This window comes from Panthera tigris, chromosome A1 (assembly GCF_018350195.1).
Source record: "Panthera tigris isolate Pti1 chromosome A1, P.tigris_Pti1_mat1.1, whole genome shotgun sequence".
Taxonomy (NCBI): domain Eukaryota; kingdom Metazoa; phylum Chordata; class Mammalia; order Carnivora; family Felidae; genus Panthera; species Panthera tigris.
Window position 1 is genome coordinate 79746454 of NC_056660.1, and position 13360 is coordinate 79759813.

A 13360-nucleotide genomic window follows, 5' to 3' on the forward strand; every position below is an offset into this window, starting at 1 on the left:
TTAATATTTAAATGTGTTCATTTTATTTGGCACTCCTTGAATAAAGAGATTCTTCTTTATAAAAAATAGTGATTCTATTTTATTTTTCCTCCTAGTGGCCGGGTGAGTGGATGTCCCCTCAGGCAGTCTTGGCTTCTCAGTTCTGGCTCTATTTCCCCTTGTGGTGTTTGGCTCCTTTGAACAAACGCCTGTGCTTCTGTAGTCTTTGCTTGAGAGTGTTGCCTGTTTGGAAAGAGGAGATTTTCTTGATAAATCCTCTGTGTTCCTAGGAAGCTGGTTTCACACCCTCCTGTGGTTCGCTCACACGGGTGTGTACTGGGCCGAGCCCTGGGCTGAGAGACTGAGGGGCACCTGACCTACCACAAGAGACTTCCTCGGGGTCGTCCCGGGTGTGGCCCTCCCCCAGGTCCAGGGCGGTGGGAATGTGTGTGGGCACCTCAGTCTGCCCCCGGCACCCCCGTGGGGCAGGTGCTCTGAGCACCCCACTTAAGAGAACAAAGAAGCTGAGGCTTAGGATGTGCTGTCCCCTGCCCTGGGTCACCCCAAGTCGACACAGCTTTTTGGGAGTCAGTTGGGGATCTGAACCCAGGTCAGGCCGACTCCAAATCCTGCACTCTGAGCCGCTGTCCAGCCCGTGGCAGGGAGCCTGACCCCATGTGCACTGAGTGTGCACATAGATGAGCCACTGAGTGAGGGGGACTGTCCTCACTTTCCCAAAGGAGCCATGAGAGGAGGGAGTCCGGGTGGGGGGAGTGGGCTTGCAGGGATGCAGAGGACAGCGGGGGGCAAGCCGGAGCCCCAAGAGGTCAGGGCGAACTCGGAGGCACTGTTTGCAGGAGGGAGAGGGGGAAGGTGTGGGTTCGGGTGAGGGTGGCAGTGGGCCAGGTGGCGAGAGCCCTGGCAGGATCTTGGGGAGCCCAGGCCAGGATGCAGAGAGGGGAGGAGCTGTGGGGAGGCGGTCGCGGAGGTAGGACCGGGTGGGGGCCAGGCCGCACCCTTTAATGCCTCACTGCCATGGCCTTCTGCCTCCAAACCCGGTGGGGGCCCCTCTGAACACTACTGGGCTGGGCTGGGGGTGTCCCCTCCCCTCGGGGGCACCCCCTGTGGACGCAGTCCTGTGATGTCAGGCTCTGGGAGGTCAAGGACCTCGGTCCCTCCCGTGCATGCACCGCTGGGCCCCCAGCCCTAGCACCAGAGGAGTGCCCGCCACCCATCCCCCAGACAGGCAGGCCCAGGGCCAACGTGCAGGAGCCACAGCAGGTGGAAAGGCCCTGCCTCAGACACTGGAGCCATAGGGACATTCCTGTTCTCACGACAGAACTCTCAGGACCCGGGAACTGGGGATTTGGCAAAGTCTCCCTGACATCTGACTAAAGCAGCAGAAAGTGGCTGGATGTCAGTACCGGTCGGTAAGTTTGTGGCGGGCGGGGCAACCGCTCACCCCCCTTTCAACCCCCGACTGCACTGGGCTGTCCCACTGGGGGGAGGTGCAGACCGTGGGGGCCTGCAATTTCGGGGTCCCAGGGCTGGCTCTGGCCCCGCACAGTCAGAGTGGCTCCTGGCTGCTTGGTGACCAGTCACACAATGCAAGGTCTCTAGTGACCCGTCTGCGGTTCCACCCTGCTGGGCATTTAAACAAAGGACAAAATAGCAGGCTGGCCTCATAGAGGATGACGGGGGGGGGGGGGGGGGGTGCGGTTTGAAGGAGTGGCTGACCACGAGACGCTGGACCCAGAAGTGTCCCAGCAGGCTGGAGCGGAGGGCGATCTAACCTTCCCCTGGAATGTGGGCGCCTCGAGGGCAGGGGTCCCTGTCCACGGTGCTCAGTCCCCAGAACTGGGAAGGGTGTGGGCCCGTGGTAGGTGCCCAGTGAGCACTGATGGAGGCGAATGAAGGTGGCCAGGTGTAAGTGTTTGGTCCTGCACTTGGCTCTATGAGGACCCAACTAATGGGGCTGCACCGAGGCCCGTTTACAAACCCCCGGAAGTCTTCGCTAACACTAGCTTGAAATGTGGGTGTGATGCGCCCCAAACCCGGTGGTCTCAGGGTGCGTGGACCGGTGTGTGGTAGAAAGAACTCGGGAGGTGCTGATTCGAACCGTCTACAGGACTACAGAGTCTACCTGGGAGAGGCTGGGAGGCCAGGAGGAGGACTGGCCTGGAGAAGAGGCTCAGGAGTGTTCTGGAAAGTTCCAGGAAGAAGCATGGGGCCGCGGCAGAAGCCACCAGGGGAAATTCGTGGACCAACTTCAGCAATTAGGAAGTTGTCTGAAGGGGCAGGGGTGGGAGGAGCGGAAGGGCGGAGGGCGGGGGCGCTCAAAGGTGTGGGACTCCCCAGGTGGGAGGCTTGGGGACCTTGTGGGCCTGGTCCTGTGGTATGTAGTGGTGGGCCCACAGGTCCCAGGGACAGCTGAGAAGGGAGGGGACACCCACAGTGGCCCAGGACTCGTGGAATTTGGACTCAATGGGCCAGGAGTCCCGCAATGACAACACAGGAAACCCGTGGGGGTCCCTGCCAGTCTGCCCAGGGACTGAGTCACCTGCCCCTCCAGAGAGCTGTCCCCTGGAGCAGACGGTTTACTTCTCTCCACGGCAGGGGCAGGAGCAGCCGTCCTCCACACTTACCTGTCACCAAGATGGCCCCAAGTTCCGTTTACCTAAAGCTCTTCGAAGGTTGTCAATGATTTTTTCCAGAACTGCTAGGCTTTTAATCTGATAAAGTGTCTCTTTCTCCTCTTCTGTGGGAAAAATTAAGCACAATGATCAAGATTTAACACACAACTGTGGTCTAATTCCAAACTCCTGTTTCTCCTTTCAACCAGGCTGTCTGGAGCTCAGCTGGGGCTCTGGGCCTGTCCCCTGCACTGCCTCCTCAGGGCTCATGGCCCCGTGGTTTGTGGCCCTGCATGGACCTTTCATTCCCTCCCGTGAGCTCAGAAAGGGGCCGGGATGGTCAACACACACACTCTGTCTGTTCGTCAACCAGTTCACAATGGGGCTGCGTGTGCCGCTTTCCTATACCATCCCCCATGCCGTGCAATGTCTCTTAGCACGTGACAGGTGTCATCACGAAGTCAAACGTAAGACTGTGCTACAGAAGATCAGCCATTGGGAAGAGGAGAAATTCCACTGGCAGTCCCACCATGGCGCTTAGTGGGAGAGAAGGGCTCCAGCCCAGGAAGGAGAGCCCGTCAGTTTCCAAGAGGTGCCCTGCTGTGGCGGCCAGAATTTCACATTAGAGATTCATTCCTTGGAGCCTACTTTAAACCCTCTTTGCCGTGCTGTCCCCAGGTGTGGCGTAGAAGGACGACATTGTGGTGTCTATACTTTTTTGTCTCTGGGGCAGTCGGTGGTGGAGCTCAGCGTAGCCCTGAGCAATGAGTCCTCAACACATGGGGTTGCTTGACCGCCCCGCTGAGAGCCACCCATGTGCCCGTCGGGGCGGGGGCTGGAGCTCCGGGAAATGCCCCGCCTGTGGCCACAGGCCCAGGATGCACACCTGCTCCCAGAGGGGCCTGCGTGTTGCGTGGGCTCGGAGAGAAGGGACGCCTGGGGGTGCCCAGCTACGCTGAGCCGCAGGGGCCCCGAAAGGTTCCTGGGAGCGGATATCAGACCGTCTTTGATCTGCACGGTCATTTCTAGTGGCTCAGCCTAAGACCCTAGTCCTCAGGGAGGTGTTCTGATAGGACGCTGTCACACATGCTCCTGGAGGGGCCACCCCAGCGTGGCAGGGCCCCAGAGGCTCGTGGAGACCACCTGCCATGTGTCCCACTGTGGGAGTTACAAGGCATGTCCCCACCTTCCTGCATGGGACCCTCAGCCTGCTCCTCGCTGAGACAGCAGGGTGAAGGAGACCACAGCCGCAGGCCAGCTGGGGCAGGTGGGGCAGAACCCGGGTTGTCCCAGGTCCCCTTCCTCTTCCAGCTCCTTGCGTCCCAGTGATGCCCCTAGGCAGAGGGGTTGGGGGCACAGCGACCTTGCATAGCCCGTCTATGCAGGTGCTGTTGCTGTGATTTGAAGGAGACTTTCGGAGTCCCCCCTCTCTCTGGTTTCCCAGGATGAGTGGTGGCACTCCCCTCTCACCCACCGTCACCCCCACTCCCAGCCTTCCCTGCTGGGGGCCCTGGTGCCCCTATGCTTCCCTCTCCTTCATTCCCTCTGTCCCATTGGTTGCCAACGTCTTAAGAAAATTTCCTACAGGGAGGAAGAGAAATCAGATGGATTCTGATGTTTGTAACATGTGGGTCCTCTAAGTGGGGACCCAGAGCAGGAGCCCTGCCTGGGCCCGAGGGTGCTGTGGCTCCCGGGCGGGCAGGTGGCCTTCGTCCTGCTCCTGGGCCATGGGGTGGACTCTGGGCGTGCAGCCAAAGGGCCCCCGAGGCTGGTTCGTTTCCTGGGAGGTGTGGTGGCTGCAAATTTTCAAACCACCTGCCAAGTGTGGCTGGTGGACCTGAGAGTCAGCCCCACCCGACCTGGGCCCCGGCCCAGCCCTCTGCCCAAAGGGCCGGAGCTCCACCATTAGAGATCCATTCCTTTGAAAGATTCCCCTTGCCAAACTTTGCCTGCTCAAACACTAATAAGCAGCAACAGAACAGCCCCCTGACATGTTGGGGGCCAATGGCAGCCATCCTAGGCCATCGTGGGACACACCACTGACCTGACAATCAGACTCAGAATGATTCCGTGTGTTCCTTATTCCCCGGGGAGGAGACAACTGAAGTACCTAAGTGTCCCAGTGAGGTCGTTGGTTGAAAGGGGAAAAGGGAAGAGGAGGGCCCCAAGGAAAGGAGGGCACACACACGAAAAGGACGTTAAGGCAGTTGATGTTATCCCAGAGCCGATGACAGATTTCAGGAGGTGGGCACGGCCCAGGACAGGCAGCCTGAGCCTGAACAGGCCGCCGCCTCCACCTGGTCCACCTCCACTGTCGTGCGCTGGGTCAGGGGCTGCCTAACCCTCCGGGTCGGCTTTCCCAGATCAAGCAGATGGCTCAGGCCTGAGGACAGAGGAGCTCGAGGTGAGGCGGTAAGGGTCAGGTGGGAGGTCACCGGGGAGGAAGGGTCACTTTATCCTGCCTCAGGCTGCATTTCTGTTAGCATTTTCTCGTGGCTGGAAGGTCTGCATTTCATGGAATTTAAAAAAACAAAAACGCTATGTGGGAATTCTGGCGGCCTCTTGCTAGCGTGAGCCCCCCACCCAACCCAAACCTCTGCACGAAGTCACACGGGAGCCACCTGAGGCTCCTGGAAAGAGATCACACGCAGGAGGCTGTGGAGGTGTGGATTTCACGCGTCTGTGTTTGTTGCCTTCCTGGCTTCGACCCGGGTGTCGGCCCGGTGCGCTGCGACGCAGTGGCAACGGCCCCGGAGCTCTGATAGAAACTCCATGTTTCTGGCCTCAGGGAGAGGAACCCCTGGGAGCAGAGCGTGCATGAGGGGGCTCAGGAGGGAAGAACTCCAGAAAGATGGCTTTCCTGATTCGGGGTGTGAAACCCCACCCGTCTCAGCCTCCTCCTTTAGCTGGTGGATACACGGGACCCTCAAACCAGCAGAGAAGAGACAGACTCAAACCACCACTCACAAATGGCAAGATCAAGTACACTGTGGAAGCCTAACCAGGGGGGATGGCTTGCTAAAATAAGAACATTAATGTTCTCCAGAGGGTTCAATCAAAAACAGCATAATACTTACAATGCCCAGGAATAAACACACAATAATTCAATGTATAGAGAATCAGAAAAATATCACCAAATTTCAAGGGAAAATGTAATTGACAATACCAGCTTCTAGATGACTCAGATGTAGAATTATTAGGCAAAGACTTTAAAGCAGCTATTATAAACATGCTCCATAAGGTATAGAAAAGCACTAGAAGTGAGTGAAAAGATATTCTCTGAGAATAGCAGGGAAATAACTATGGTCAAGAATCGAAGGAGAATTACAGAGCTAAGATATACAACACCTGAAATGAAAATTTTACTGATGGGCTCAACAGTAGACAGAGATACTGTGGAGGAGCGAGAGAGAGAAGTTATACAAATGGAAATGGAAAGGAAAATATGTAAAAAATGAACAGAGTCTCAAAGACCCACGGGACAACATCACAAGGTATAATGCATGTGTGTAATTTGAGTCCTGGAAGAATAAGAGAAAAATTTTGGAGCAGAAAAAATATTTAAAGAAAAATATCCAAATAGTCACATAGATTTTTTTTTTTTAATGTTTTTATTTTTGAGACAGAGAGAGACAAAGCATGAACTGAGGAGGGTCAGAGAGAGGGAGACACAGAATCTGAAACAGGCTCCAGGCTCTGAGCTGTCAGCACAGAGCCTGACGCGGGGCTTGAACTCACGGACCACGAGATCGTGACCTGAGCCGAAGTCGGCCACTTAACCGACTGAGCCACCCAGGCGCCCCTAAGATATTTAAATTTTTTAATTTATCAGAAACTTTTCCAAAAGATGCAAAGTAATGGTTTTACTGGTGACTTCTATCAAACATACAAGGAAGAAATGATACCAACCTTACTCAAACTTTTACAGGAAATAAGAGGCATTACTGCCTGACTCATTAAATGAGGTTAGCTTAACTTTAACCAAAAGTTGACAGTAATGTTACAAAAAAAATAAATGAAAAAATTACAAACCAATATTTCTTATGAATATAGATGCAAAACCCTTAGCGATATTTGGACATAGGTGAAAAATACTGAGCAAATATTTGCAAGTTAAGTAGCACAAAACTGAAAAGGATAATACGTCATGACCAAGTAGGTCTTATCCCAGGAATGCAAGGTTGGTTTAGCATCTAAAAATCAATGTAATTCACGATTGTAACATAATAAAGAAAAAGAAGTGTCCATTTAAATATATGCAGAAAAAGCATTGGACAAAAGCCATAATAAAACCCCTCAGCAAAATAAGAAGTGAGAAACTTTCTCAGGCAGATGAAGTGCGTTTACAAGAAACCTACAGCCAACCTCATTCTTAATGAGAAAGGACTGAACTGCTTCCTACTGAGGCCTGCAAGGTGAAGGCGCTCCCTTTCTCCACTTCTTTTTAAGACCTTACTCCTATAGTATCGGTGTGAGTCAGGGGTCCAAGACAGTTTCTAGTTCATTTCCGCGTGGCCCCCAGCAGAAGCCGGTCATCACATACACACCTCCACCTGCCCCCAGAGCAAGCGCTTGCTCTGGTCTCCTGTCCCGCTCCCTGTCCCAGGTGAGCCCTGTGGAAAAGAGCTGAAGAATAGAATTAAGATCCTGAGTCTGGGGCCCAGCTACGCAAAACTGACCTACAGCCCACACTTGGCCTTTAAGAATTAGCAAAACATTGGCTGGTTTCTTCTTACCCACTTGCTTGGTGGCCACCTGTCTTTCCCATGCTCCGTCAAAGCTGACACGGACCTGTGTCCTGTCCCTCCATGGAGATGCTCATCCCTTGTGGGAATTCAGCCCACCTGGTTGCCTTTTGACTTCGGCTCTCTGCTGGGCTCAAGAGAAGTCGTGGTTTTGTTGGTTATTTGCCTTTTTGTCATTGTTAGGGTGTGACCAATGTTCTTGGCAGCTTTCTTCCTAAATAGAAAAGTCCTAATGTGTGCTTATTCTATACTTTGAGGTTGTTCTGTTACGTGCTATTTTTAGTGTGTGTGTCACCTCACACGTTCCACAGGTGAACCGGAGGCTCACCTCTGGGAGGGCAGTGGGCTAAGAACATCACGTGCAGCCCGGTGGAGGGTATGTTCCTTTGCTTCTACCAAGCGTCTCAGCAGTGTCAATGCCAGACAATGCCTAAAACTGTGTTTCTCAGCCTGATGTGCGGAAAGGACTGATTCAAACCATAACTCCCCATGAGCCTGTGTTTGTAAATTTTCAGGCAATATCAACAGGCAGTTGACTAACAGGAGGAAGATATATATTAGTGACATACATCGCAGACAAAAGACTAATATCCTTAACATATAAAGAATTCTTAAAAACTAAGATATAGGGCCACCTGGGTGGCTCAGTTGGTTAAGGGTCCAACTTCAACTCAGGTCATGATCTCACAGTTTGTGAGTTCGAGCCCCGTGTCGGGCTTTGTGCTGACAGTGTGGAACCTGCTTGGGATTCTCTCTCTCCCTCTCTCTCTCTGCCCCTCCTCTGCTCTTTCTCTCTCAAAAATAAATAAACATTTAAAAAATTAAGGTATAGAAAAATGAGAAAAAGGTATTAACAGATCACAAAAATACATTAAAATGACCCATAAACAGGGGCACCTGGGCTCAGTTGGTTAAGCATTGGACTTTGGCTCAGGTCAAGATCTCATGGTCTGTGGTTTAAGCCCCACATCAGACCCTGTGCTAACAACTCAAAGCCTGGAGCCTGCTTTGGATTCTGTGTCTCCCTCTTTCTCTGTCCCTCCCCTACTCATGCTGTCTCTCTCTCTCTCAAAAATAAATATTTTTAAAAAATAACCCATAAACATTTGAGAAGCTGTTCCAACTCATTTATCTGATCGTCAAAGCTGTAAAAGTAGGAAGACTTACTGTCACCAAGGCTGCAGGGGAACAGGCCCTCACACACACCGCAGGTGGGAGCACAAACGGGCACAGCCTTCTGTGGGTTATTGGTGGTTCAAATGTGACCACATACACACTCCTGATTTCACTCAGCAGACCATGTGTAGACGTCTACCCTGAAGATGCACATCCAACAACATGAAAAGACATGTGCGAAGGGTACCCAATGCAGCACTGTTGGCGAAGTGTTGGAAACAACCTGAAAGCCCACAGGCGGGAGAGCAGTTAGATAAGCTGTACTCTGTCCACACGATGCAGATCTAGACAAGTGTAAAAACCAGTAATGAGGAAGCTTCTGTAAACAGATGTGGAATAATTTATAGCACAGATTGTTAGGTTAAGAGAGGGAAGTGCCAGATATCCATACTGTGCTACCTTTCATGCACAGAAAAAGAGTTATAAGAAAATACACACGATCAGACTTCAGTGAAGTGGCTTAAAAACATTTAAGAAGACATACGATATAAAACAGTAAACTGAGTAATCTTGTACCAAAAAAGGGTCATAAACATGTACCTGCTCATTTGTGCCCAAGGAAGCATGGGAAGGATAAGGCAGGATGATGAGGCTGGTCCCTGTGGGACGTGAGGCAGCGGGTGGACAGAAGCAGGGTGGCACCAATGTTAGGGGCACAGCGGAAGTGGAATTCTTAGATGCAAGACTTTTTGTATTAGAATCATGGCTATATACTTCAAAAGAAGGAAGTGACATCAACCACAATGAAAAGGGACCCAAAGCAGAATAGTACAAGTCAGTAACTAGGAGGGCGGGAAGAAAAGAGCCTGACGAGGAAGTTTGGAAGGAAGTACCTGACAACATATTCTAAGGCTTAACATGAAAGGCAGTACACAAATCTTGCCTGCTAGTTAGTAAATCTGTTTTTCGCAGGGTGGGGCTACACCAGCAATTCTTGGGCTACTTCTGTGTTTTCTGGGACTGAGCAAATGCACGGACTCTAGTGGGGCAGGAGGCCCAGGATTCTCATAGACAAAAGGAAGGAGGTAGGATGAGCCTCACGGGCAGGTCTGGGACCAGTGGAATGAGTCTGAATTCATGATGCCCAACATCTGAGCAGATAGGTGTGGAAACACAGATCTGTGCCCACACACATCTGTCTTGGCTCTGTCCACCGGGGGGCCTGGAAACAACACCCCACCAGAGCAGCAAACACATCCAACCCTGACTTTGGCTTCTAACTACCCCTCTCCAGCATGGGGGAGCAGGGCTCTGTGCAGACCTGGCTGCTCCCAGGGCTGGGGCAGGGAAAGTGTGCAAGAGCAATGCCAATGTGTCGAGCTCCAAATAAGAAAACCAAAGAAGCAAAATGCACAATAGTAGTGGTTTGTAACCCACTGAATAAAGTGAAGACCAGTATGTTACACGGATCTAAACATAATGGAATCAACAAGTAGATAAAGTCCTTTTAAGAAAGTACAGCTCTTCCTTGCAAATGTAGAAGGAATGGTAGAACTAGAAAATCACCTTTTGGCAAATACTATAGTGGTAATTCTTGCAGTTAAGAGGTGATGGATGCTGGGGCACCTGGGGGGCTCAGTCGGTTCAATGGCTGCCTCTTGATTTTGGCTCATGTCATGATCTCATGTTTCATGGGATTGAGCCCCATGTTGGGCTCTGCTCTGAGGATGGAACCTGCTTGGGATTCTCTCTCTCTCTCCCTCCCCCGTCCACACACATGTATGCATGAGTGTGTGCTCTCTCTCTCTCAAAATAAATAAACGATTTTTAAAAAGGAACAATGGATGCTAAATTAGTGGTGAAAATATGGTGAAAAGCAGGGTATTTTTACAGTCTGAAAGTATCTCCCCCCAAAATACTAATTGTTTACACATGGAAAAAAAATCAAGTTGATTATGGAGACACCAGGTATACAGTACCTTGAATAAGTGATCAAAGTAAAGTGAACACCCCCCACCCCGGGTAATGAGATAGTCTACATCATGCACATCCTCATGGGACACACGAAGGAAGACATAGCATCACTTCTTTAACATTCTTGCCCCGAAGGCAACCTGAATCTAGTCGTGGGGAGAATTCAGACAAACCCAAATTGAAAGAGATTGTATTAAGTAGCTGGCCAGTACTCCCCAAAGTCATGAAAGACAGAGACCAGGTAACCCCCCAGGCGGGAACGACAGATGTGACGTCACCGGTAGCTGCCATGAGGAATCTGAATGGATCCTGGAGCCAAAAAATGGCATTGGGAAGATAATTGACAAAATTTGGACCAGGTCTGTAGGTTACCAGGCAGGACTGCATCAGCGTGGACTTCCCGGTTTTAGTAATTGTACTCGAGTTACGTAAGACGTTACCACTGGGGAAAGCTGGGTGGAAGGAACACGGGAAACTCTACCACTTTCCTAGGTTGTAAGTCTAAACTGGTTTCACAATGGAGCTGTTTTAGACGTTGCATCCTGCACGTTTCACCCATCCCGTCGCTTTCCTGTTACCAGACACATGAACCTCGCTCCCGCACATGCCATGGCAGCACCTGCCTCCCTGTACAAGTCGCCAGAGACAGTCCGCCCGTCTGTACCAGTTTGCAAACAGAGATCTTTATTGAGGTGGACCATCATTAAGTTTGCTGAGAACATGGCACTCCGTGTGCTCAGTGGTTTGGGTCTTGTCCCCTGGGTGGGTAGTGAGGGCGCCTTAGGTCCGGGGTGGGGGTGGGTGGGGGGAGACAGCTATGGTGCCCCCCCCCTCAAAGAGGACGGTGCTCCTCCAGGGACAGCTGGCTCAGAGACTCTTCTGCACCCAGTGGAAATGTCCCTCCCAGGCTGACTGGCGGGTCCGGCACCACGCCTTCTTGCCCCCTGTCAGTCCTGCCTGGGGCTGGCTCCCAATCTACCTTCAGCCTGCCACCTGATACGGGCAGTCCCTGAGCCGAGCCGTGCCTCAGTTTCTCCATCGGAACAGCACTCTCGAGCTAAGGGGGGCACAGACAACTTCTGCCTCACGAAGCTGTTGCTGACACAGGGAGGAGGCCTTTATGTTAAACGGTGGTGTTTGCCTGGAACCCGGGGAAGGCTAGGGTGCGTCCCAGCAGCAGAGGGGCCGTGTGGGGAGGGTGGGGTGCTCTGCCGAGCCCTCAGGCGAGTTTCAGGGTGCAGCCCAGGATGGGGATGGGCACAGGGGTGGCCTGCAGCGTCGTCTGCAGCTGTCCATGCATGCACCATGGGTCTGGGAATTGCACGGTCCCTCTGAGGGTGGGCCTGGGCCCCAGGACCCTGGAGGGCTGGTGGCTTCTCTGATGCCCCCACCCCAGACTCAGTCCCTTCCCCCTGGCTCTCATTCTCACTGGCTCAGGTTTTCCTGTCCATTCTTATTTCCTCCTGCTTCTCCAGTGAGCCTGATGGGTGTGATGCAGGGAGAGTGTGTCCCTGAAGCCGCTCTAGGTCACGGTGGTCCTTCAGTGGAGACACACCCATCCTTCAGTATAGACCCTTCCTTAACTTCTCCTATTTGCAGCCCCCCTGCAACAAAGGCTTCTGGCTGTATTCATGCCCATTAGGCACTTTGAGTCAGTCAGTGGGTGGGACAACCCCAGAGGGGTTAGAAATGTTCCTTGCCATGAAAATCCTACTCTCATTCTATCCTTCCAAACACCAGAGGCTGGTTCCCTGGGACGAGTCTCTGTGGAATGGACTGAAATGTAGGTTCCAGGGCCCGGCCTGCAGATATGCTCAGCTCCCCTCCACTGTGCCTGGTACAAAGGACCTGGTCCCTCCTCTAGGGCCCGCCACAACCCTTCACGGGCCAGGCGTCCCGCGAGCTACATGGGCACCTTTCTTTTGCGTCATCTTTAGGGTGAGGAAAAGATCTGTCACCCCATGGGGGGCTAGCTCCTCAGCCTCAGAGCCTGAACATGGAGTTAATTTCAGCAACCTTGGCCGTTGGAGGGACACATTCCCTCACTCCGGGGGAACCTCCCTGGTGGCGGGGGCGACACTGGCTCTCCCTGCCCAACCCCTGACCCCCAGGGAGGGGCAGGTACCCAGCTGACGTGCGGGAGGGGCGGGCAGTGTGGCGGCCCTTCCTCCCGGCTAGTGGCCACCTGCCTGCCGGGACCTTCCTGCCAGGCTCTGCTTCTCCAGGGTCAGGACCACGGGCAGGGGTGGTGGGCAGGCGGTTCCTCTACGGAGACGGGAAATCAGCCCCACTGGGGTGAAGCAGCCTCAATCTCTCTCCAGCCACGCTTTCATCCTCCGTGACGGGGACATCCCCGTGTACATCTGCCTGGCTCCTCTGTCCTCCCCACCACCTTCTCCTAAGGCAGGGGCATTACCGGGTTGCATTTACCATCAAAGAAAGGCCTTTTTTCTTTCCCAGAAGAGAATTTCTTTTTATGATGCTTCTTACTAATATCCATCTTATAATCCGTTTGAGTATAGGTTTCTTTGATGAAGACCATGAAAAAATAAGGAAAAGATTTTTTGGTTACATACACGTGAACATTTGGGTCCACACTGTATCTTACGGAACGCTAACAGTTGTCAAGGTCTACTGAAAACGTGCCTTGGAAAGTTGAGATGTACCAGAGTCAGGCGTCATTTGACCGCCTTGAACCCAGCAGTTTGGGCCCCAGCAGATGCTGGGTGGTGTTCGTCCCAGGAACCGGAATTCACATCTGGGCGCACAATTGCAAGAAAGTGCTGAACTTCCCGGCTGCTGAATGCAGTTCACGCACTTCTTATGGGTTTCTGCTCCCGGCCTCCCCTTGGCAACTGTCAGCCAAATACTGGGTCTTGGTTCTCAGCGAGCTGTTTCACTGATTGACACGCA

General features: G+C 52.6%; 1 protein-coding gene across 1 annotated transcript in view; it reads right to left on the reverse strand.

Moving 5' to 3' along the window:
• The window catches only part of LOC102953641 (sperm acrosome-associated protein 7-like), a 19119-nt gene continuing 5759 nt past the window's right edge, over positions 1-13360 (reverse strand). The window contains exons 4-6 of the mRNA XM_042980193.1: positions 12878-12973; positions 2657-2737; positions 1-222 (exon numbers count right to left, since the gene is read on the reverse strand). Coding sequence (XP_042836127.1) covers positions 149-222; positions 2657-2737; positions 12878-12973 — 251 coding nt within the window. The 3' untranslated portion in view covers positions 1-148. The remainder of the gene's footprint in view (positions 223-2656; positions 2738-12877; positions 12974-13360) is intronic.